Source organism: Arvicola amphibius, chromosome 2 (genome assembly GCF_903992535.2).
Source record: "Arvicola amphibius chromosome 2, mArvAmp1.2, whole genome shotgun sequence".
NCBI lineage: Eukaryota > Metazoa > Chordata > Mammalia > Rodentia > Cricetidae > Arvicola > Arvicola amphibius.
This window is the reverse complement of record NC_052048.2, coordinates 163,324,610-163,352,256: the sequence shown is the minus strand read 5'-3', so window position 1 is coordinate 163,352,256 and position 27,647 is coordinate 163,324,610. Positions and strand designations below refer to the sequence as shown.

At 34.6% G+C, this 27,647-nt stretch overlaps 1 protein-coding gene across 1 annotated transcript in view; it reads right to left on the bottom strand.

Annotated features, from left to right (window-relative positions):
• The window catches only part of Foxp2 (forkhead box P2), a 508,049-nt gene that overhangs the window by 149,308 nt on the left and 331,094 nt on the right, over positions 1-27,647 (bottom strand). Inside the window, 1 exon segment of the mRNA XM_038318756.1 lies at positions 3,245-3,334. Within this exon segment, the coding sequence (XP_038174684.1) occupies positions 3,245-3,334 (90 nt within the window).

The window sequence follows — 27,647 nt, the reverse complement described above, 5'->3', positions numbered from 1 at the left end:
TCCTGTTGACTGTGTCTTCAGTAGGGATTGCCATAAGTAGGTCATGCATAGGCAATGCCAGCGGTGACAACAAATGAAGAATGTCTGAAAGAGAGGCCATCTTCGCTGTTGAGTCAAACTGCTTCCTGTGGGGTAGTAAACATGTGAAGAAGAGCCATGTGGAGCCGGTCAGGTGAACTTCAGCAGCTTGGTGGATCCCAATGTTTATGAGTTACCCGTCAGTATCTCTGTAACTGATACGCTCACTGCCTGGACCTATTTGATTAGTGCATCATATAACGACTAGAATATGTAAATATACTTTAAATATAAATATTCAGATACTTAGAAGGGAAACAGAGGTCACGACTAAAACTGCTAAAGAAGATGGTCAGGTGAGACAGCGTTTATTTCCTTTGCAGTACACAAGCTAATAGCGATGCCACCTGTATCACAGAAATGGGAAAACGGAGATCGAAGGGAGAAGAATATAAATACTGCCATGACAAAAACGGACGGTATCATGCCACATTTCAAATACGGCCCCACTTTTTAAGACATAAATAAATTCATGTGAAAGTTAAACAAGCAACTGTGTATTGTTCTTGTGACTTGAGCCAACAAGGAATTGTTATTAAAGCTGTATTTGATTTCAAACTTTATAACGAATCTGCTTGAAAACAAAATTTTAAATAATAATAAAAAAGCATCTATTCTGGTCCTCTAAGGCATCATGCCCAACATGGCAGGAAGCTGTGTTACACAGGAGCATCAAATACCATGCCTTGCAAGTGTTGTTCAGCTTTTTCGATTAGCAGTGAGAAACTTAAAATATGACAGATACCAACTACATGGAAAAAGTTTTGTTAAACTCTAAGTTATTAGGGGAAAACAAGACTAGGAGAAAGTCATATACAAGACACTTTAAAATATTAATTTCATATCACATGACTAAAAATTCTAGCAAATACATTCCAGTTTTAAAAACAAATACAATTGATGTTAATAATATTTACAGAGGCCAAGATGAGCATTGACTAATATCTCTGTTTGAAAGAGATGTATAAGTGAGTGTGAATACTGCCATGTTCTGATTAGGCATACAATACAATCTCTTCATGTCTACAACTGCTAAGCTTATCAAGTACCATGAAATATTAAAATTTCAGTTTCGCATTGTATTAATTACAGTGCATATTTTTTTGGGGGGGGGGGAAGTAAGTCTTCATTAGTTCTAATTTCTCATTCATAAAAATGACTTTTCATTCCTGTGACATTTTACGTAATGATCCCATTACAGTTACACATGATACTAAAGCATGTATCTAGTCTAGTCTCATCATCTAGACAACGGAGCAGATTATCATGCTCATGAAACACACAATACAGGTGACATAGGAGAGGCTCCAGTGTGTCAGCAGCTGCAGTTGCTAAGGGCTATTTACAATGATTTTTATCCATCTTTCACGCTGAACCAGGGATAGGATTTCTTCTCAGAACTGATATATGTAACATTTGGCACACGCACAAATTCTTATTTCAGAGCCACCAATATTACACTGTACATGTGCATAATTTAAATAAAAATTCATATGTATCTTAGTTAATCAGAGGATCAAATACTGAGGTGTAGTTTAACAAGGACAGAAGAAAAGAAAAACATTAAAGCCAAGCTGTTGGTTCCACAGACACCCCGATATCCTGCAAGGAAGACACATCTACTGACTGAACTTTGAAGAGGAAGAGGCAACTCCAAATCCTCTCTGTTGTCCAAAAATATAAAATATAAATTAGGTGATAGTCTTGTCTGACTTTTGAAATAATAACTTCTTTCTAATCTTTGACTTATGTTGTCAACATGAAAATTATGTTTTCCACACAAAAAAAGAAAGTGAAATTTCTACCCTGTAGCCATCCTAGAGGTCTAGGCTCCATTGGCTGTCACCAAGAGCCTCAAAGAGTCAGTGTTAAACTCATTGCTATCAATGGGACAGAAATATGATAGATGGTAAGGAAATGTCCTCCCAGGATTCCTCATTAATTAAAACAACATACTATGGAATTCTTTTAAAGAGAAAAAGTTAAAAAGATCTTAAAGACTGGAAGTTTCCAGGAAACGCTTTTGTTTTACAGCCATCACAGAGATGTGGCCTTTAGACACTTTGGGTTCCTTGTAATCTTATCTTTCTTCTTCTGCAACAAAGGACCCGGTTCCAAAGAAAATGTGTTTTTATCTCATCTTTGTTAAGGGCCTATGAATTTACTTTCTTGGTAACAAGAGACTTCTGGCATCTGGGGATCAGTAGTCTCTAATTTTCTTTAATAGAATCTAAGCTACAGAATACCATCATGTAAGAACTAGCTGATAACCTCTACATGCGAATTTGAAAGTAGCCAAAGCCACTAAAAAGAGAACATCTTGCTTAAATAAATGTACACAAAATGACTGCTTAACTGACAATAAAGCTTTCCATATTAGACACAAATGTATATAAAAATGCTTCAGGAGAAATTATCACTTATTTTTTTCAAAATCTCTGAAAATCATTCTGAGAGACGTCTGTAACATCATGAGAGATGTCTGTAACATCGTGAGAGATGTCTGTAACATCGTGAGAGATGGCTCCCAAAGTCTACATTGCATTTACTAGACAACCTGAGAATAAACTTTAAAGTACTTTCCCTCAAGAAAATATTCCATACATCTTGGTTAAAAAGACTATAAATAAAAACAATGGTTATTGTAACACATTTTTTTTTTAGCATGAATGTAAACATCAGTTTCACAGGACAAATAGTAAGGAAGGACAACAAACTCCTAACTGTAACAGTAACAGGTCCTTGGTAAACTCACAGATTTTTTTTTTTGAAATCAGCTAGGATTTATGCATTTGTCGCTTCTCACACAACATTTTCCTATGAGTTTGCTTTAATTTTCATATTTTAATTAATTAGTGAGTGAAACCCTGCTAAAATCCACAAAGATATTTTCACAAAATATTTTTATGCTTATATGTACCAAATTCCTACATTTTTTGGCAAAGAATTAACTTGGAAACTTTTTGAAATCCATGCTAACAGTATTTGTAAATCCCCCTTTACAAAGATTCCATGAATTCTCTTTTGGATGTAAATATATATATATATATATATGCAAATGCTGTAATTTATTAATTTATTTAATAAATTGAATGTGCTTTGCACATCTGTCATCGTTGGGAACATCATTAAGGCTATGTCTCAAGGACAGGCAAGCATTACTAACCTGCAATGGTCTCTGTTTGTCAGTGCTCTTCGGAGACTTCAGCCCACTTGTTTGCTGCTGTAACAGAAGTTGTCTTGCTGCCTGGAGAGCCTGAAAATAAAAAGGAGAAAGTGCTAAATATTTTCAAAACGCAGAATGGCTTGTCCTTACTGAATATAAATGAGGACTATCAACCTTCTTTACTCCATTATTTCTTTTTTACTGATATGTAAGAAAAACTTTACAAACATACCTATACACATTGCTTCAAACTCATGCAGATGCATGTAACCCTGCAGGACATAAATCTAATTTGTGGAAAGTGCTTCAAGAAGAGAAAATCACAAACTGCATCAATAACCTCATTCCCACAGAACTTATCTGAGTGTTCCTAAAATGCCCACTCCCTTTCAAATTATCATTCAATTTGCATTTTCATATTACAATTTTGAAGCCAAAGCAGCAGACTTCAAGTGTTACCGGAAGCTGTAATTAAATTTGACAAATCAACATCAGATTATCTTGAAAGTGAATTAATAAGGATTTTCACTAAGATTAAAAACACTTTTTTTTTTGTACTTACAATTCAAGGGGAAAAACCTTCTCCTTTGACAAAATACAGTGCAGTTTTAATGCCAAATAAAATTGAGTGGGTTTCATTTGCATTCTTAGTAAAATCAGAGAACAAAGAAATTACCACCAAACCAATCAGGTTTGTTTCTGTGTGTGACAGAATACCAATCAAAACAGAAGATGTTTTCATTTATTTTTGTGTTCTCTTATCTACTCAGAAAAAAATAGAAAGTAATGTAAACATGCCTATTCCTAGAGAAGGGACAGGTTGGTGAATGGACTATATGAATTTACATAAACTAGTATCAGAAACCAAAATACATTTTACATTACTTAAAGGCTTAGCACTATTAAACCAGTATTTTTTTTTTTAAAAAAGTTCTTCAGACCTCCTATTTAAAATTTCATTTTATCCTGAGTTCCATGAACAGGAGTGATGAAATTTTTCAATATAGAAAACTAAATCATTGTCTGACATTGTTATTCACTCTTTTTGAATCCAGGATATTTTTTCCCCATTGTGGGAAAACACAGATCAATATTCTTCTATAATAATTAAGATTCTCAGCTGATAAAAAGTACAATTTTGATTGGGATCAATGATCTGGTTTTTGAGTGAGTTTCTAGTATCCATGACAACAGTTGCTTTGACAAGATGTGCATATGGCTTTACACGCCAGCTGGTGTGAACAATGTTTGAACTCCTGCATTGAGATGCTGAGCAAACAGAAAAAGTTGCCACGTCTTAACCCTCAGGGAAAGCAGTCATCCCCTGATCAATTATGAAAAGACAGAGAAAGGGCTGCTACAGTCTGGCTCCAAGCAAGTGTTCTGAGAAGGCAGGCAGACACAGAGGCCAGAGTAAATAAGCTGGATGTGCTAGCACCTTCTCCTAACATCACTGATTTGTCTTCCCTATCAGGATCTAAGCACACTTGAACATAGTGATGATTTTTCCTTTTGGGCATCTGTGTGCTTAAAAACAAACAAACAAAAAAAGAAAAAACAGAAAAAAGAACTTCTCAAGTAATCACAAGTAAAACTAAGTATTACTAAGGATGGCACATGTCAGTGAGTTCAGGCAACTTATTGCACAGTTCAATAGGAGGATAAACTAAACATTCATTCCATAATTACCTTATTGTCCTAAAACTCACTGAAATTTTCCATTCAATATTTTATAATATACATTTCCCCTTTCAATTATGACCTAAAATATAGCTATGAGTGGCAACTTTCAACTGATACTACTATAGTGTGGCTTGAACTATACTTATGTAAAAGAAATCAATTACTTTCCACATAATTTCCCACTTGAGTTCTCTCTCCCATATATTTTTATTAGATATATCATTAATATATATTTTTATATAATATATATATATATATATCCCATATTAACAAAGACAACAACATATATGTTTGTGTAAAATGTATTTTGTTTTTAGACTATTCTAATGACAACTGTTTGGAATCCTGGAACAATAATGATCTACACTAAAAGCAATAATAGAAATCATAAAATAGGATTCCCTCATTTTAATAAATGGGCAAACAATAAGGTCTAGGGTTGTCATTTGCTTTGTTTGAGGCCGTGAAACTATTTATGAATACTATGTTCAAGGTCACCTGGACAGAATGCATTTTATTGTCCCATACCATCTCTATTCTGTCAGAGAAATCAATCTCTAATTAACAATGAATAAAATTCTAGGAAAAGAAAATATATAATACTATAAAGAATTACGTCCACTTGTAAAGATGACAACTCCATTTTTTTCCAGAACTTGGAAGAAACATATTATAATCCTTTTATACTTGAGTTTTCAAGATAACAGTAAGTGTCACACAAGGAAGGCATACTTATATATGGATAATGTTGCATTTCTTACCTATGCCACTGAAGCCTGATCGATCTCTAAACTTTTATAATATCCTGATCACCAGGTCAGTCATTGCTAGCACAATATCAAAATTTTTGAGCTAGACAATATCTTAGCATATGTCATCTCTAGGTTTCTTGTTTTGCTGTCAAGTAACTGAAGAATCAATTCCCCAGTCACTGGGACTAATGTCTCAAGGCAGTAGGAAAGTCCAGTCACTCATCTGGTTCCCAAGCTTAGGGCTTAGTTTGCCGGCATTTCTGAAGGTGCCTCTTCTCAACACCAGCAGTTAATCATCGTCATATGTGAACCTCAGTGCTATAGAAAAATACCAGATACCTAGAACCTCTGTTCATGAAAGTATGACTAGACAGAGACACATACCTTCAATCCTGGTAAGGAAGTAATAATAATATTTAACAGGAGAGCTGGTTAAAGAATGCTTCTTCAGTACTTTATATTTAATATGTACTTAGAGTATCTTTAAAATGCTTGAGAATCATCTTCCAATGCAATTGCTTATGAAAAATGAGTCATTTGTCTATCTCCACATGTTTTTGGGAGTGGTAACAATTGCTGTAAAAACGTAAGAGGTGGAATAACAAAAAACAATCTCAAGCATCCATACGTGATTTAAACCCCAAAGTAGAAGTTTCTGACATTTTGCATTCAAGCTGCATGCATCATATGACATTTTTTATTCTTCAAATTCTGGATAGTTTTTTAGGACTAAATTTCAACAAACAATTGCACAGAGACATTTGCCTGACCTTTGTAATCTATTATAGTCACTATTCAAAATATGAAAGGTTATGAAGTAAAACACTTTCATTAATATAAGGTACTGTGTTGAATTACACAAATTATTAATTTGAAAAATCACATGCTCATTTTTATTTTGATGAATAGAAAAGGTAAATGCCAGTTATTCTCATGAAGTTTAAGATCCATATAACATCCACATGCTCATCTCTTCTATAGAATTAATTTGTAACAAAAACCCAAGGCTTGTTTACAATTTTTTAAAATAAAGACTGAACCCTTTTTGAATAAGTAAGAGGAGTGATCAGGAAGGCAACCAGACTGAGTTTGAGTTCCAAAAGCACATTAGTTTTGAATTAAGGATGTGCATTATTTAATACAATCATCTAATATTAGTAAGGCTACAGAGAATTAAGATAGGATACTCTGAAAATGGATTAAGATGAAATATTTTAGGAAAAGAATAGAAATATTTATAAATAAATTCAAGTTAAACTATTGGGAGCAATGAAGGCGCAAGAAACATGTCTTCTAGAACTGACTTCATTTTGTTCTTTAAAATATTTATTGAAAACATCAACTTTATTATTGCACAATTTTAAGTAAGCTAAACTTTTGTAAGTGGAGCAAAGTTCACGCATGTCACTTGTCTCACTTGGTATGAACCTCATGTTGTGACGAGTCTACAAAATGTAATTCTATTGAATAGGTCACTGTGAAAATTAATTTAAGAGGAACAAGCTCTGTGAAGTGTTAGAAAAACCTATCAGGTCTTTCTTTCTTTCTTTCTTTCTTTCTTTCTTTCTTTCTTTCTTTCTTTCTTTCTTTCAAAACTGAAAATTCTTAATAGAAATAAAATTATTTGAGCACAGTTTAGAGATAGCCAGAAAACCTAAATGTTGAGTATTTTATGGTTTATAACTGACTCTTTTTCCCGTAAGTAAATATATATGTATATTTGGCGGAAAATAGACATCATTCATATACCTACCCATAAAAATAGGAATGCTTAACCTATCAGCCTGTTGCATTTGAGACATTAAAATGAAAAATGACATCTATGCCCATTAATATCTTCAATGTATAAACAGCACAGCGTGACACATTCTTGAGAGCTGAAGGCTACAAAATCTCTCTGAAACATAAATAACAAAGCACTCAGAAGCATATTTGATGTTGATATTCATCTCTGAGAAAAACACTCCTGCCTAGGCTTCTTATGAAAATAGAAACAGTCCAAATGGATCTCCTGTAATTGGTTTCAGATAGCGAGGTTAGAAGAAATACGATACAAGAACCGACTACGTGGAGCAGGCAAAGCAAGAATGTTTACACAGGCACTCCCCAGTATACGGACAAGGGTTGTAGACTTTGCAGATAAACAGCACCCCCCAAATAAAAACCTGAGCCAGCAGGGCATCCAGGCTTTCACTCATCAAAGTCCCATCTTTTAATTTTTTTTAACACATTGTGCATTTAACACTCTATTCTGAACACAGAACATAAAATGTCTCCAAACAGAATTTCATTTTCTGGCTATTTTTCCAACTGTAGTTGATTAAAAGTATACTTAGATTATTTATCAAAGAATATAAATCTCTATTCTGCTTTGTCTGTCTTCCTGTTATGTTCACACTAAAGAGAATAGACTGATAAATGTGATCTGGTCTCACAGCGTTATTTAATAGAAGAAGATTAATCATCTAATTGTCATAACCTATTTTCAAACAGCAATCTATCTGAGTGAAATTATGCATCTGTAGCTATTGACCCCTCATTTGATCATTCCTGATACATAATTAGGCTAAGTTTGCTCGAAAAAAAGATAATTATTAAAATATTTTTGAAATAATTATTTTCTACAGTACATTTGTATAAAGTTAGAAGCTAAATGTGTGAATATATTGCATTCATATTGCGCATCACAATGGAGACCAAATTGTAAAGCAAAAATCACTTAATTTTTAGACAAAGTAAGAATAAGTAATGTTTGGTCAAGCTTCCTGTTTACCAATCAGATACCAGGCCTTTTTGGTTTAGAAGATTCAATGGGGAGAAAATCAAGGCAATGCCTTGGATCCACAAATTCATCTTCAGATATAAAAAGGAAGCCCTCATGAGTCCTGTCCAAACTCAGCATTCAGTGTGCTATATAACACAGCTTTAAAATCTTCCCATTATTATGAAATGGGAACTAATAGCTGAGATGGGTTTAGTTCTCTCTAATCTGGAATCACACACTCAGTTTGAAGTGACTGAAACTTCTGTGAGCTGGAATTCAATCGGCTGCCAGAAATAGTATCAAGTGGCATGCTACACACTCTCCTTTCTTCACTCTTGTGTTGTCAATGGCAATGAATCATTCATGGGTTGCGCAGTGGCACACTCACATTAATCTCAATACTACTAACTATGAACCATTCACGTATAAAGGAGTTCTGCTAACTTTAAAACTCTCAAATATGAAAGGTAATAATAAATTAGAACCAGTTCATCCCTTTTACATAGTACATGCTCCAGAAATCAGTGGCTCACTTGTGTTTTCTTAGTCATTATTTTCTGTATGACAAAATATTTTATTGTATTTTCAAGCATATTTTGAATTTATTGAATTTATTTTTTATTTTCAATATATTTTAGTACCTTTACATTGTGGGGATAACATCATGTTTTCAAAATGAAAAACAGCTGTGTGGCTGTTTTGCCTATGGGTATGTCTGTGCACAACATGCATGCCTGGTCCTGTAAAGGCCAGTAGAGTGTGACAGGTCCACCACCGCCCCTCTCAAAAGTGGAATTCCAGATGAATACAAGCCAGGAGTACAAGTCCTGGGAGTCAAACCAGCAGCTAGTGCTCTTAAGCACTGAGGAATCTCTCCAGCCCCAGGATCATCTTATTTGGATGTTGATTCAAGATTAAGTGCCTCATAGTATGTATTACCTGAAATGCATGCTGTAAGATTATGAATGTAAGGTATTATTTGAATAATATTTTTCTGCATTTTTCTTGTCAATTTAAGAGGACAATTCCAGATATATTTAGAAAATATTTTGAATCATAAAAGACAGAAATTTTAGTTACTATTAAAGTTTACATATTTACCATTAGTCACATCAAGGACCAAGCCCTGAAGACTTGTGGAGACAGAGGCCATGTGACATTGTTTCTTTTTTTTTTTTTTAAGACATTATTGTTTGAAAAAGGATATCTTCTTGGATGTGGAAAGGTCACAAGCAGTGTTAATTAAAAATAGGAATCAAAAAAGATACCATGAGTGTAAAACTAACTGGACTAAATATGCAGCTATAGAGTGAAGGGCAAGAAGTTAGTAATGACTCCAAACTGCAAAGTTTGTATCTGGGTAGGAGATCAACAGCCAGATAGGAAAGGGTTGCAGAAAGAAGTGGATTGTGGAGAGGGGATGGTGGCGTTTTATTTCTCTGGGAATCTCTAAATTTGCAGTGGCCAGGAATAACTGACTGTGTTAAGAGAAAGATGGGTATTTAAAGAAATTGTTTAGGTCTCTGATGAAGGAGATGAAGAAAGAGAAAGGCCCAGTCAAGGACTATGTTGAGAGAAGATAAAAAGAGAGGCAGTGAATTATGAGGAGGATGTAGTGACTGATGTTAAAGCCTACACAACAGGGCGGAGTGCTGAGCTTAGTGGGAGACACCAACACATCTATAGGCAATTGATTTGTGACACGTCATACAACAGGGAAGAGTGACTTAATTAAGAATTGAACAACTGTTAAAGACATATATTTCTTAAAATATGGCATATGAATGGACAACAAATATTTGAGAAAATGGTAAATATCATTCATCTGGAAAATGAAAGCTAGTTACAGCGAGGCATAACTTCTAGCATGAAAAGCATTTTCAAAAAGACAAAATATAGCAATTGCTGACAAAGATATTGAGCCATGGAAACAGGAGTGTAATTTTGGAAGAATGTAAGTTAGTCACATATGTACCGCGTGCTAACCAAATGCGGCTCTGGAGCTCCTGAGTGTAAGTTAGTTATTGTGGAACACAGACTGAAGGTCACTGAAAAATAAAAAAAAAAAAAGTAGAACTAACTGGATTTCCTAAGGAAGCAATTTCAGTGAAGACCTCTGAAACGACATAGTTATTGCCACAGTATTCATACAAGCCACGGTATGGAAACAATAGAAATGCTCATGAATTAATGAACAAACAAAATATTTATATGAAGAACTACAGAATTATAAAAAGGAGCAAACTGGAAGAAATCTACTGTGTTAAATGAAATAAACTAGCCTACATAAAGACATGCATTACATAATCATATTCATTTGTCAAAGTTAAAAGTTATAATCTCAAAGAAATTGAGAGTAGAATGGTGTTTCCCAGAGACAGGAAGTATTGGACAACGTGAGGGAATGAGAGAAACTGATCAACAGATATAAGTCAGAGTTGTCAGTTAGAGGTTCTGATTTAATTTTTTATCACAAAGAACTATGGGTAACAGTAATGTGGTATATACTGCAAAAGTAAAAAAAAGAAATATTTTACATGTTTCAAAATGAAGAAAATATAAATGAGGAGATTAAGCCATATTTAAACATTATACAAAGTCCACATGCAAGAAAACATCTAATTGTACCACCAGAACAAAAATTATGTTTTCTATATATCAATTTAAAAAGTAAATTTAATAAGAAAAAAACCCTGCCACAAGTGTTAAGTTGGAGATTACCACATGCTAACTAATTTCATTATAATTTCATACCCAAGACAAATGAAAACCAACATGCCCACCAACAGTTGTTTATAAATTTATGTAACAACTTTATAAAAATGTCAAAACATAACTAACTCAGTTTTTCATCAGTTCATTAAGGGATGCATAAAATATAGACTATGAAGTGAAATAACAGTTTCTGTACAGAGAATATAATATTGATACACGTTACAACATGGATTTATTTTGAACACATTAGCATACATAAAAGTTGTCAGAAATTGAATAGTGCATGCTGGACAAACAGGCATGAATCAGCAACCTCTGAGATAGCAGGCCCAAGCAATCAACCTCCATGGGAGCAGGCCTGAACGACCCCTGTATTGCAGAGCAACACCCAGGAATGCTGATTAACTTCCAGGAACACTGAGTAACCTCTGGGGTGATTGGAAGTGTGGCCCTGACTGCACCATGAGGAGCAACCATCTTAGCCTTGGATCCACTAGCAGCACCTGGAAGATTGATCACCAGAGACACAGACCCAACTACACTAATCAGAGGAAAAGACGAGTAGTCAAAATAAGAACATACTCAAAACCACAAAGAGCAATATGACACCAATAAAAACTCATGACTCTACAACAGCAAGACTTGAATATCAAATGTAGATGACAAAGAAGAAAATTACTTACAAATTAACTTTAGGAAAATGTTTGAGGCCCTTAAAGAGGAAATGAAAAATTCCCTCAAAGACATGGCAGAAAAGACAAACAAAAATTGGAAGAAATCAAATCCCTTAAAGAAAATCAAGAAAAAAGCAAACAGATGAAAGAAATTTTTGTGCAAAAGTCTTGGAACAGGGGAATCTATAGTGACGGAATGTATATTAATGGAAGCCATGGCTCAGAGGATAATAAAGATCATTGAATTTTCAAAAAAAGGAAACAAATAAGTTTGGAAATTCGTTCCACGATGTTGCACACATTGAGAAGAATCTAGAAAAAAAATTCAATTGTATGTTTATGTATACACTATACCTCATAAAAATAACTGTGAAAGGAAATTTTGAATAACGCTTATAGTTACTAAGATCTCAAAAGGCTAAAGGTTTATGATTGTTCTTGACTTGAGAATCTGCATGTGAGTTGCAAATATCCATTTCCATACCGAAGCCAGATTGTCAGCATCACCATTTGCTGATGGGGTGAAACACAAGCATGTGTTTTGATAAATTCCATGAAGATGACATTAGAGAACAATGGCAGTGTGATATCTATCTATCTATCTATCTATCTATCTATCTATCTATCTATCTATCTATCATCTATCTATATCTATCTATCTATCTATCATCTATCATCTATCTATCTATCTATCTATCTATCTATCTATCCATCTATCATCTATCTATCTATCTATCTATCTATCTATCATCTGTCTATCTGTCTGTCTGTGTGTCTGTTGTCTGTCTGTCTATTTATCTATCTAATCTTTTTAAGCAAAGGAAATTTGACAATGACATTTAGGTATAGAGAGGAGTCAAACTTTCAATAGCTATGGGAATTGTGAAAGCCTCCTGATAGGAGGGGTGGTTGTTTAGCATGAAAAGCATGAAGTGAGAGATGGACAGGAAAGAAGAAAGGTATCATCCAGGAGACAGACTTAAGTCAAAGAAAAAGGTGACCTCAACACACAGCGCTGAAGAGGGTGAGGACTTCATGCAGAATGGCCTCAGTGAGAAAACAGAGAGACCAACATTTTATATGAGAGAAAGGGAAGGACACTCTCCTATCAATTGTTCACAATATACAGCAAATAGGCTTTTAAAAAGTAACCTTAAAAATGTCTTCGGAGCATAACATGTGCTTCCATAAACATTGATACTTGTATCCATGGGCATCTTTCAGACAGTTTCCAGAGCTACAGAAAGAGCTGGCCAGGCTTCCACTACTTCAGTGTGCTGTCCTCTTTACTCAACCAGTCTTTGGAACTTCAACCTGAGCAAGGGACCTAACACCTCTAATTATGTCAAGGTACAAAAAGGGAGTCACTTACAATCTATGCTATACTGTTGTACATTCTGAGGAATGGTTGGTTATCGTTAGCTTTTTAAAGAAACAAAAATTACTTTTGATTTCAGTATACTAGCAAAACTGACTATGTAAATTTTCTCCTCAAAACCAAGGAATGTAGATTAGCAAAAATACACGGGCTCAATTTCATATCTTTTATTTCTTCTTAATTGATAAGCATGATCAATATAATCACACCTGAATTCAAGTTTATTATTTATTAAATGTGACTAAAAATAATTAACTTTGCTATCGATTATTAATGAAATCAGAGGGGATAACATATTTCAAACCGTCTTAAAACTAAGTATAAATTAGTATTTTTCCAAGAAAAAAATGAATGTTTTCTCTAGTGTAGGACACCAGAAATTTGAAAATGTCTCATAGATTTTATTTTATATTGACTATGCCCAGTAGGTATGTACACTTCAAATAATGGGCCCAACATACTTCCTGGGATTCTGCTACTTCAGACTTCTGTCCTCTTTACTCAACCAGCCTTTGAGTAAAGTTTTAGTAACCCCACAAAGTTTACCTCAATATTTATTAAATATTCTGTAACCTAAGTTTTTCTATAGGTTAATGTCCTATTGGAAGGAAAGAATACTTTAATACAATAATGTCTTGTGCCATTTAAAAAGCTTGCATTTTAATCTCCTTTGGGACTCTGTGGGCTGGGGCATTGTCTGTTATGAATGTGTTCTTAGGATACACTTGATCCTTCTTAAGCTGTGGGTCAACATATTTTCATAAACATATAAATATATAAACAATAATGCCTCTGTCCAAGGTTGGTTGTATGTAGGAAGAAAGTCAAAATATGTCCATATGATCAAAACAGTACAAAGATATACTGCATATAATTAAAGGAAATTAGAAGATGAGGGTGTGGAGGTTTACTAAAGCAATAAAAATGAGAATTCACATTGAATAGGCATTTAATATAGAGCACCTTTCATTCTCCATTCTTATATATGTCACCTCACTTCCTTTTCAAAACACCTTTACCATAGGCAAATTAGTTGAGACTCAGGTAATTAAGTTGTGTGTCCTCACCACTTCTTGTATATATCTGAAGAATTATCTAACAAAGATTTGACTCTTCTTAGAAGATAGTGTCTCTGGAGTTCATTTAAGATACCAGCAAGAGAAAAAAAATAACTATCACAGATGTAAAAATGTTAATAAAGATTGATCACAACCAAACACAAAATAATATCACCTACTAAGCAGCATTGTGTGCTATGTGTTATGTTTGATTAGGTCAGAAATAACTTGCCAGGTAAAACAGAGAGTACCATGTAAAATATTAAATAATCGGTATTTTGGATAAACAAATTTGGTGCTCTCAGCTAGAGGTAGTATTTAAGAATATGTCACCAGGATATTCTATTCCAAAACAAGGGTAAACATTACTGTGTATCTCATTAGTGGAAGAACATTTTCACCTTCATTAGATCTAAAGTCATTTTATGTATATTCAACAAGTTAGCCAAAACAAAGTGACTTGTGGTCTTGGGATTTTTTCCTATGACAATGACTCAGGTTATACATGAATGGGCAAAGATGGTGGCTCACAAGGAAGAAAAATGCCTCTCAATATGAAAAAAAAGAGAGAGAGAGACAAAACAAGAAAAGCAAAGGAAAAGTTTCTTTCAGAGTATAACATCTAGTTTCTTGTAGTCAGAGGCAAAGATGCTAAAAATGCAAGTCTTTGCTGCTGCATTCCCCCTGGGCCAGGATGCTACTTAGCAGCCAGGGACCCTGAGGCAAAGAGCATGACCCTGCTTGGCACCTGCAGGAGACCATGCTCCAGTAGATCTAAGGAGAGAGCCTTGAAGCAGAAAGTCTAGCACAAGTGATCAGACACCCAGTAGGTGAATCCCAGGGGACAAGATTCATCTGTGAAAGTGGGTTGAGATAATATGAGTTCAAATTCTGCAAGAGAAAGCTGCTAAAGTTAGAATTAATAATCTTAGAAAGGAAATGACAAGAGTTGCCAAAGGGGCCTCACGAATTCCAAATTCATCACCCTTGCTGCCATGCCTAGTATCTGTGCATCTCATTGCTATTAGGAGGGCCTACAAATAACTCACATCTCATTCAGATGGAAGCAGATCATTGACAGTGCTCACAATATCGGACTTAATGAGCCCTGAAGTTCTTTGAATAATTTTCAGAGAGGAGTTTCAGTTATTCCAAATATTTTCTAAATAAATAAATGAACTATATTTATAATACAATCATAGAATCTTGTTTTTTATTTATTATGTAAATTATGAAACAAATACGTGCATGCACATATGTATGTACACACTCAAACGTGCAGATATATCCTTCATCCTTTTTTAATGCTATAAAACTAAAGAAAAATTTCAGAGTTCATGGGTAAACTCACTTTAGGATGGGACCCAGGTATTATCACTTTTGTTCCAGCTAATGAATTTAGGTTACGTTATCATGAGCATATATTAACATTCTAACACAAGTGTTCTTTCGAGCAAAATAAGACACAAAATAATGGTAATGTTCATGACTTTATTACAACAACAACTTCATTGATATTATTACGAGTCTCCTGGTGTTTCTTTACAAAACTATTTGTCAAGTGTCCTGGATTTCTAGACATGTAATGCTAGAAAAAAAGGTTAAAAGATACTTGCAATTTATTTACTTAATTCTATGATATATATCTGTATCTATATCTATCTATCTATCTATCTATCTATCTATCTATCTATCTATCTATCTATCATCTATCTATCTATCATCTATCTATCATCTATCTATCTATCTATCTATCTATCTATCATCTATCTATCTATCTATCTATATCTATATATATGTAAAGAAACTTTAAAAAAATCAACCCTGTAAAACGATATCCATTGGTTGATATGAACATTTTATGAATCAGTTGATAATAAAGTCTAGTACAGGTCCAGGCTTCTATGAAATGTCTTGATAGATCATAGTGGTGATTACTGTCTGGTTTTCCTCTCTGTCTAGTTTCAATGGCTAAAGTAGATTGAAGATTGACGTGGCTGCACCCAGAATTAGCACAGCCTGTATTCTATATAAAATGTGAGCTTACTGCATGGCCAAATTTGCTAGGGTTATATATCCAATTATCTTTAACATCTAGTAAATCTTCACATTTCAAGACTAAATAACATTGACTGACAATAACATGCTTAATTAAAGCATTTATCCTAGGACACGTCTAAACTGGTTACATGTGGATAGCTTAGCCCATTCCAGATCCATGTCATGTAACTAGTGTACTATAGTATAAAGAACATAGCGTTCCAACACGTAACAACTATGAAAAGCATTTTGCACAGTTGATCCTCTATAGATCTGTAATCTTGGGCTAAAATAGTACAAACATTTTATCATACACTTAAGATATGCTTCCTTTATTGAGATCTAATAAATATATTTTACCCATGAGTTGTACACAATGGTATTCTTTATGTATGTCCATTATTTTCAAAAACTCAAAATACAAAAAATTATTATTTGTCCTAAATCTTTGATTATTTTAGTCTGTTTAAGCAACAAGAAAGCCATTCTCTTATCTGTCTTTAAATCATAAGTCTAGAGAAATAATCTAATCATATACATAATTCTGCTAGTCAGCTTAGGAATTATTTAAAGGAATTTGAGAGCTGGTTTTAGAGTTGGTTTAGCAATTGTACACTGCTGTTGAAGAGGACCTGAGTTAGATCCCCATCACCCACACCAAGTGATTCAGTCATGTGTAACTCTAGTTCTAACGGCATCCAACAACTCTGGGCTCCACTGGTACCTGAACTCACATGAAAACACACATACACACATACACTTTAAAAATAAATATGTCTTCAAAATAATTTATTAACATAAAAAGAAAAGTGGCATTCAGGCTCATTTGAGTTCTCTTAACTAGGAGAATCATACTCATACTAAAATCCTTGAATATTTACAGATATATGTACACAAGGAACAATTGTGTATAAAAGGGCATCATATTAGGCAATGCTTATTCAGTTTTAAGTTAACCAAAGCTCACTATCTTCAATTCTTCCAAAACTCATTTTCACTTAGTTTAATCCTAATCTGTTAAATTTTCAACTTTGGAAATTTAGAATAAGCCCCCTGAGTTCCTATAATTTGGCTTTATCTTGAGATGCTTAATTGCTGAGCCACGTCATTTTCATGGTTTGCATTTCTACTGATGCTATTATTGTGATAATGCTTTTAGAATGCCTAAATCCACATAGAGGTCCTCAGAGTACATGACAATGTTCTTCCACTGTGCGCTGCACTGTGAGCTTTCATGGCTTTTTGTCTTTTTTAAACTTAGATGACTATTTTTTTCCTCTCTTAGAAATTGAAATTTTAGTGACACACATTCGATTTCAGTTCATCTTAAGGCCTCTAGGAAGCAAGGAAGCAAAAGGCTAGTATAGCAGGTGCTTCATTCTTTCACTCTATTGATACTTATGAGTTCTACTCTGGTAGGTACTAGAAATATAAGTATAAATGTCTCTCACACAATGATCGCAGCTGCAGCATAATGACTGACATATCAATAATTTTAAGTCTATTTTCTTCTCATAATATTATAGACTAAATAACATAGCTAACTGAAATAAGTTTGGTCTTCTCTAACTGATGGAAGCTGGCTGATACCATAGCATATTTGTCAAGGTCACAGGACAACACGTGAGGGTTAGTTCTTGCCATCTACCTTATGGGTCTTGGAATTAGAACTTGGAGCTTTGTAACAACTGCTTTTGTTGGCTGAACCATTTCCTAGCTAGGAACCCTTCTCTGTCTTTAAAGTAGTCATAATCTGCTAATATTGTGAGAAAAAGCTTCTGATGCTTCTTATGAAAAAAAGGAAACATCTATATTGGGTGAAATCTATGTAGTCAGTAAGGACAGCTCTATTTTTAAAAATGCACAAACAAGCAATGTCATTGTGCTTTAAACTTTAAGTAGAGTTAAAGGTAAGACTACAAAAAAGCACCAGCGCAGAGACTCAAAAGGACCTAGTTATATCTTCCCATGACAGAGAATATATAAAAATTTCATTCAAAATCTAGCTTCAATTAAACAACAAGTAAAGCTTCTGCCCAGAGGAAGAGTTATTTAAAGTAAACAGTTTAACTGCATTTCCAGGCAAATACTTTCCAAGTCCGATGTTTCTCTTCTTTAAATGAATCATTTTGATGCCATATCAGAGGAGAACAATCTGGAAGAATGCTTATGAAGACTAGGTAGTTAAAACTGGTAATTAAAACTTTATTACATAGGGTTACTTGGTGAAGATGTTTCCGACTCTAGGGGGAATCCCAAGGCCTTTGTGTAAAATGCCCTTTTCTCCCAATGTCTCAAAAGATATTAAGTCTCTCATAGAAGAGGGATTTTCCTCTCCCTGTGCAGACTCCTTATGATCGCACAATGACCTATTTAAGAGCAGCACACTTTCTCAGATCTTGGCCCCGTCTCGCAATTATCTTCATTTACATAAGTGGCATCTCAGGTTACCATGCACCAGAGTAGAACAATGCAGCAGTTGCTCCTATCTTCCTTATGATGAAGCTAAGTCATTTCACTGGATCCTGAGACTGGCTATTGTGAAATCCCTTGACACTTCTACCCCTATCGCTTGTCTGTTATTATAGAAGAATGCTTACTGCCAGAATCCTCTGGCAGCAACTCAGTGTCAGAGCCCAATACTAAGGCCTGACAAAGTCTGCACCAGCTGGGACCCTGGTATACACAAATTAGACATTCTGAAGTCTAAGGACAAATCCAAAATACACACTCAGGACTTTCCTATGAGTCCACAGTCACAGAAACAACTATTAAAAAGTAAAGAGAAGGGTACTGCCAACATCTCACCCAGCCAACACCAAATTAGATCTTTGAATTGGCGCCTCTATGGCTATATTATCTCCTTGGACATTTATTAAGAACTGCTTTGGTCTCAGCTATGCCATGCATTGTCTGGCGCACAAACAGAACAAACAATGTGGGAAAGAATAAACAACACCGTCAATGCATATATCCACAGGATAGTCACCGTTCTGTGCAATAAAAAGTTCCTATAAAATAAGTTAGAAGTGGGCTCCAGGAAAGCAAAGGTAGCCAGGAGAGTACAAGGAAGTGGGAAGGATGTCGGTGAAGAAAACAGGGACAAAGAACAGCAGGATGTTTTAAATACTTTCACTTCTATGGCAACTTTCTGAAAAATGCTTTCAAAGAAACAAACCAATTCCTTAATGCAAAATTTTAAAGATTTAAAATTTAACAGAACTTCTGGGTTAAAAATGTTATTTTTTGTTATACATAACTCTTAGAAAACTCTATTTTGCTTATACCTCAGTGTCTGTATATCACTGTTAAATATTGTTTCAACTAAGTCAATCAATTCCCATTTAGGAAAACATATATTAATAAAAATAATTACATGGAAAATGAAAATAAAATATTTATAGCTCCTAAATGTCATTGACTATAAATATATAGTTAAAGTATTATGCAAAGTGTTAATTTTACTTAAAATGATTATATTTGATTATATGCACAATTCCAAGCAGATCAATATAAAATCCAGGAGAAAAAATATATGAAATGACAAATGAAAGAAATTACTTTCACAAATTATTTGATATATTTACAAAATTATGCTAAAATTTCAAAATTTGTCTACAACTATTACAAAAACATTATTTTTTTGGAATAAATTTAAACAAGGACATAAAAGATAAGTGTTCTAGCCAAAAGTTTTTTATGGAAACTATAGTAAACTTTTTACTTTAGATTGTTAAGGAAAGACATGTAGCACAATAGTTCCCCACCCGAATGGTCATCAGAACCACAGGTGAGGTTTTCTTATAAAGGGTGGTTCTGAGCTTCCTCGCCCAGAAATTCTGACTTCATTCTGTCTGAGGAGGGCTCTAAGAGCATCTACTTTCTAAAAGTTCTTGAATTGACTCTATTAGCAGCTGTGTATGAGGACTGTTGTTCTAGTAGGTAAAACTTTGATCTTGTCATTAATTGTATTAGTAATATAGCTGTATTGGTCATTACCCCATCTATTTTTATAGTATTACTAATAATACCATAGTAAATTGGCCAAATGTGTGAGTAGGAATTTGTCCCCTGTTCACTCACTAGATCAATGTCTATACCTTACTCATCCGTAGAACTATGGTGGTGGAATTCAACTTCTGAAAGCATAAGGTGATGGGAGAAAAGCTCATAAATTCCCCCTAGTCATTATGTGAAAAAAAGACCTAGAGGGTTTATTTAATTTTCCCAAGCCCAGGCTTTTAAATTATGTTAACACATCAAGAACCCAGAAATTTTCTTTTCTTTTCCTCACCATTCCACCCAGTTTAAAATTGTAAACACAAAAACTATGACATTTGAACAACCTAGGTTATCCTTTTTATTATCTACATATTTCATCCAAGATGCCATCTCAACCTTGAGATAATATTCTTTGTTCATTCCATACTCTGTAGAGAATCATAAAACCCTGGGCAGAGCTGGACCTGCCTTTGGATTTCGGTTAGAAACCCTGCCTCTCAGCATTCATGAGAGGGTTTCCATGGAGCATTTATCTCGGTCCCAGTTGGCCTCCTGCGGACTCAGTCACCGGGTTCAGGCAAAGCCGTATCCAGACACTCCGACATTACTGGACTTGCATTTTAGTCAGGAACAAGCGTCTGAGAGTTGGCATGACGTCATTACAACATTGTTTCCATGGGAACACAAATGCCTATTTCGGAACAATCAGCTTTGAGGTGGTTGTGTGTAGCAAGGCCAAAGAGTAAGTGGGGGACAGACTGTGAAAGAATCTGGGTTAATCAAAGGATTGCAAAACACATTTCTGCTCAGTTTGTAAGGCTCTCGCCCTCACCATCCGTCATGAAGAGACACTAGAACATGAGTTCAAGTACCAGCTAATAACCAACTATGTGAAGAAAACAACTACATAGTAGAGAAATCATATCCTTAAACTAAAATAACATAATTGTTAGTAGATAAATTAATAAATTTACACAATAGAACTGATTTTCTATCATCTATCAATTTAACATTTACCTTTAGTTGTTGTTTATAAAATGTTTTTTATAGGAAAGGAAACTAATATTTTGCCAAAAAATTAATTACAACACTTAAGAAAATGCTATGAATTGGGTACACAATAAATAAATATGCACGATGAAATTTTAACAATTAAACATAACCTTAAATTCATAGAATGAGCTTTCAAGAGAAATATAATGTAATGAAAAGCTGGCTTGGAAACACCACAGTGGGATAATCTTCTTTAAGCTTATTAATGAAGCATGAATTTATTGTCCTATTCGTAAGAACAAATTTCTGTATTGTAGCGAAACTGTGTATCCATCAACCCTTGATGTTTAGCTTCGCCTCTACTGAAAGCTGATATATCCTAAGGCAAATTGTCTGATAAATTCTCCTCTAAACAGTCAGGTAGTCTTTGGGGCCCTTCTGAAATCATTTCTCCTTCCTCCCCACTTACTCGTTGGTCCTAATGTCTTCTATAAATGTTTTTTTTTTTTTCCTTTCTTTCTTTTTTTTTTTTTTTTTTTTTTTTTTTTTTTTTTTGCTGCACCTGCACACAGTTAGCTTATATCAACAGATGTTGAGGAGATGTCAGTATGTAATTTTTAAAGTATATTTTATGCTATCTTCATATTTATTTGGTGTGAAGGTTTTATACTTGTCTATGGAACATCTGCACTTCAGGAAAAGTTGGAGATGCTAAAGTCTACCTGGTAATTTATGAATAGGCAAAACGAGTTCTTGCACAGAGGCAGAGTTAAATACAACTCATTTCTCTATTCCAGTTTTTTTTTTTTTATCATACTGTTTCACTTACTATCATCTTCCAATCTGTTTCTTCTGCTTTGCTTTACCGAGCCTTAAAGACCGAATAACTGACATAGCTCTACAGAAGTTAATTGACTGAAGCAGACAGTGACTTTCAAGACTTTAAGCAGAAGGAGGCACTAAGCCATTGGTAATGGGAGGAAAACCTGATCTATGAACCAGGAATCAGGGTAGCTTGGTTATATTGAACTGGAAATTCTGGTTTATCTCATACTGTAGTACACAGGTTTTAGAGGGGAATGTTTAAAGTGGGACATTGCAACCTGGATCTCATGTTTTGTAAGATACAAAAGCAGTTAGTACGAAATTAATTGGGACCTTTCTTTCTTCACTCCTCCATCAAATGAAAATTCCTTCCCAGTTATCACCTGCCTTTCTTTTTGTTTATTGCTCTGTTCCGTAAGTACGATATGTCTTAACTACATTCCCATGGTTTCACATCACTGAATCTGAGTGTGCTTGGGAACATCGTTGCTTTGGGATTTTCCTTCTCATCTTCCCTCCTACTGAGGTTCAGGATCTGGAATGCCATTCCCATGAGACAGTCCACAGATGCATTTCATGCCCCTGGGGAACTCACTATCTATGCTCATCTCTCTGTCTTAATCACACCCTTTGACTTATAAATTAAAATATATCTGAACTTCATATTACCAGGAGCCACCACCAAATAAAACAAGCCAGTGTAGCTCCTTAGCTCATTCACAGTCCACCAGATTGGATGAAGCCCATGTGTTACAGTCTTCCTTGATTCTGTTTGTCTTTTGCATTCCCACATCAAGGCCTCGACAAAGCATCAGAAATGCATGAGTATTTGTTAAACCTTATGACTGCCACTGCAAACAGCCTCATCCAGGCTCTCATCATTTCTCTCTAGACCTTTCTATGTGTTTTCCCATTTTTCTCCTTTTCATTTTCTTCATCATATTTTGCATTTGCCAGCAAAGTAAATCTTTTTAAAAGTTAAGACATCATTTCAATTTCCTTTTCTAAGACCTTCAAGGACTTCCTATCTTTCTTGAATAAAATTGTACATAAACTGGCCAATTGCTGCCCGTAAGACTGAATTTCACAGCCATTTGCTCATTCTGCTTCAGGCGAGCTATGTCTCCTTGCAAACCATAAATTTAGAAAGGGTGTTCCTATATTTCACTGTTCCATCTGCCCGGAATCCCTTTGATATACAAGGCTTGTGTCCATATAGGCTATGCTATCATGTTCCTTATCAAACATGTCTTTGAGTTTGACATGCAGGAAACAGCACACTTCTATGATGCTGTCACAATAGCTTCCAGTTTTCTTTTTCTTTACGGAATTTTTCACTGTGTTTTAATGCACAGTTGCTTACCGACTGTCATCTTAGCTAGACTGTTAAACATGAAAACGGATGTTTTTATACCCATTTAAATGCACGTATGCACAAATCACAGAACCTCTCCAGGTACTGCAAATAGTACTTTGGAATACAGTTGGTCTTTAATGTTTCTTAAAAGAAGGGCTCAGTACATGTACTACAAATAATAGCCAGATTTCCCCAAATCTATTTCTTGTATTAGCCTTTTCCAATACTCAATTTAGAATAAAAACTGTATTGTAATTCTTGAAAATTCTACTTGGTACACTACAGAGACCACTAACTTTACAAAAAATGAACTTGATTTTATCTTTAATTCCTTTAATCACTCACGTTGGATGACAACAGATGGGAAGCTCCCGGCCTTTCCCCCAATAAGAAAAATCCATGAGAAACTCCATGAATTTATTCTAGCTTCCCTCCCAGCCAATGCATTTCTAAAATCTTGCTATTTTTGCCCCCAATAATTTTATCGGTATTATCCTTTATGACCATAACCAAGCTTCAGTCTTAGCTCTCACCTCTTGCCGACCTATCACAGTAACAGACTATCACAGCATCCAATTATATACTTAAGGATTCGATTCAATGAAGCCTCTTACGGTTATCAGTCTAACTTGTTTATGGATCATCTCTCGAAAATGGTCTTAATAGGACAGAAGTAACAGTGGCAGAGATCTAGCCTTTGGGTTCCCTGCACCTTCTCTGCCTTATCGATGTCCTTCTGGGGTCAATAGAGAATAGCACACCTCTGTATCACCTCACATTTGCACAGGAATCCTGGGATCCACTTGTGTCCAATCAATAAGGCCCTATGATGATAAGGAATACATAGGTTTTATTCTTCTACATATTCCTAGTGCTTGCCACTATAATTTATGTGGAGGGGCTTAACACATTTGCTATGTGGATGGAGCCTTCATTTCTAGCCTAGGTGATTTTTTTTTTTTTTTTTTTTTTTTTTGCCAGAGAGAACTATTCTTTTCTCTTTCTCGCCTTCCTTTTGCATATTTGTCAAACCCCTACTCATTTTTCAGGTATTTCATTGTATTTCACTTCATTACATGGTTTCCTGACGTTTCCAAGCAGGAAAAAAAAAAAAAAACGTACCCCTTTATTACCCCACACCCTATCCACTATCTAGCATATTTAAAATGGCATTTTAATTATTTAACAATATAAGCATCTTTTAAAAGTGCATATGCTCTCAAGGGTGAGGAATATGTTGTATTTACTTATGTTCATATTTCCAGCACCTGGGACTGATCCTGACATACCGTTAATACCTCATGTCTTGCATAAATGCTAAATGTTACCTTTTGTTCTTAGGTTTAATGAAGTTATATCTATCTCCATGGCGGAGTATTCTAGTTGTGAACACAATATATATTGCCTCATTCTTCCTTACAAATAGAAACATAATTGTGTTAGAGTGGGCAATGCATCCTGGTGGAAAGTAATTGTGCTGTCTCCTTTAAATGTAGAGGTGCTATGGGGCATACTTATAAAGACAAACATTAGTGGAAGTCTCCAGGGGCCTGTGCTTTGCAGATAAAGGCATGCTTTTGTCCTTTACCCTTTCCTTCTCTCATGTGTAGGGACAGAGTCACAGGAATCTTGTCACTACAAAGGATCAGGCAATTGCCAAATGTTCATTTATGACTTCTTCTAGTCAATCACTGGCAGCAAACAATAACTCAAAGGCTTCTCGGTTTATGTGGAAAAAATTAATTTCCTAATTTGTTTATGCCCCAGATTTAATCTCTCATTATCCTTGAGATGAGAAATGTGTTTACAGTTCTGAGATCCAGTTCTATTTCAACTTTTGATCTAATAAGTGTCATCTTTCTTATGTACACAATGGTGAGATTGCATCCTGGAAAACACATCACAATTCCGAATACATGAGTAGTCCTCCTGAAGGTATGGCATAGAACAACTTCACTCCTACATGTGAGGACAGTTTTCAAGAAAAATCAATAAAGGGATTTAGACTCCTGAAAAGAGAGGGAACCGATAGGAGTTTTAGCAGAGTTTTCATTTAAGTGAATTCTATAGTAGCTCCTTAGAAACTGTTGCAAAAATTTGTTGTTTGTTTCTTAAAGGAAGAAAATAAATCTCAGTCCATAGGATTAAATTACTTTCAAGGAACCACTGATAGCATTGCTTTGACTTTTAGGCTGCAACAGCACTTTAAAAAAATACTATTGGTAATTATAGCTCATTAAAGAGAATATCACATCATGAAATGGCAGGACCTTTCCATTTATAGATACATAGTGTTAAAATAATAAGATATTCTCCACAGATTAATGTTTTTAAAGAAGCACACACACAAGCTCCAAATGCATATAACTTACTGATAAGATTTCCCCTCAGACATTTCTTACACTCACTGAGCTCATTTACTGAAGAAATCCTAGTGGATACTGACTAGTGTGTGGCTCTTTAATGTAACCAGGCAGGCCAGTAGTGAAAACCTAAGACCTTTGACCTCATGCACTACTTGCAGTGATGCCATAAACATTTGCATTGTACCAAATATGAAACATGTGTGGAACCTCTGATAATGATAAGTATATATCCTTAATAAATCAGTATCCATCAAAGTATAAACACAGTAGGTTATAGTGGATAATGCAGAAGTGGTTATCAACGTTGAGGATTTCATGGTTAAGTTTTTTCAGTATCAGTATGTTGATATTACTCACACATGGAGGTTTTTTCCTATGTCTGCTAGTCTTCTTTTGGTCTGAATGAACATGTACCTATGTAATTCACATGTAACAGAATACCACAGCTACTACAGATTTCAAAGTCATAGACAGCATGAACTTATTTTGGAGTATCTAGAGTTACATTAGTATGAAAACAAAGTACAAACCAAACAAAAAAGCAAGAAAAACAAACAAAGGTAAGAAAAGGACCAGTCTGCCAACATTCATGCAGCAACATAAATGTCTGCATTATCTGTCACATTACTCAAACTCATCCTCACATCACTTTGGGAAGAGTAAGGAAATCCACTTTGCTTTTCTTTCCTACATATTTACTATTAAGTTGGCATGTATTTGCTGACCATCAATTAAATAGTATATATTGTTAATACTACTCAGTTTCTGGTTTTGTTTTTAATGTTGGAAGTTGATGTAGCAAAAAGAACAAAGTTATGGAATTTAAACTATTCAAAGCAGCAAACTGAAATTTTACAGACACCTGCTAGAAATATCATGTTCTGGAAAAAGCAAGCGGAATCCAGTGGTCTGCGCTTCAGGCCAACATGGAATTATACAAAAGGCTACGACTTTTCTTGTGTCTCCATAATAACACTAACCCAATAAAATGAGATGAAATCTCATTCTAATTTTGATCACACACTCCAAGTTAACTGTAAGTACATATAAAACAATATATATTTGAAATCTATGAAAGCTGCTTAAAAAATTAAAGATAAACTGTTGGAAATGGGACCATTAAAGGAACTTCTAAGATGTTGGTAATGGCTCCTCAGCTAGTTCTGAAATCAGCTAGAGACAGAACAAACCTAAGTGCTGATTTTTCTTATAGAGTGATTATCCTATTAGTCAATCTTTATCTCTAAATACTGCTAACATAATTCACAAAATGATAGAAAAATGTGCCTATAAAATTAAACTTCTGCATTAATATATTTGAAAAAAGGGGCGCAAAAATCAGAAATAATGAAAAGCCTAACATTTTAAGGTAATTCATATTCATTAATTTCAAGTAGATATAGCAACTTGAACACTTAAGCTAAGTGTTGCCGAGTAGAAATCCCGCTGACCTGCTTTAATTAACAGAAAAGAATACTTTGTAATTAGCACATTATTTGTGAGAGTGAGTGCCCCTACACGAGTTCAAGTGTTTGAAAACAATTTGAATCTCTAAAATTTCCCCATAATCTTGATTTGATATGCAACTTGTTTAATTAATCAGGTTTGTTAAATAAATTTGTGAGATATTTTATTTTAAAAAATAAAAGAAAATCTCCATGGAGAGATTACATAGGTGGTTAAAGAAATAAGTCAGAACATAAAAGTTCAACTGTGTGATTCAAACTGATAGACAACCTGTTTAAAAGACTTGTGTTTAAAGTGTGTTACTTCATTTCTAGTTAGAAGCAGCTGAA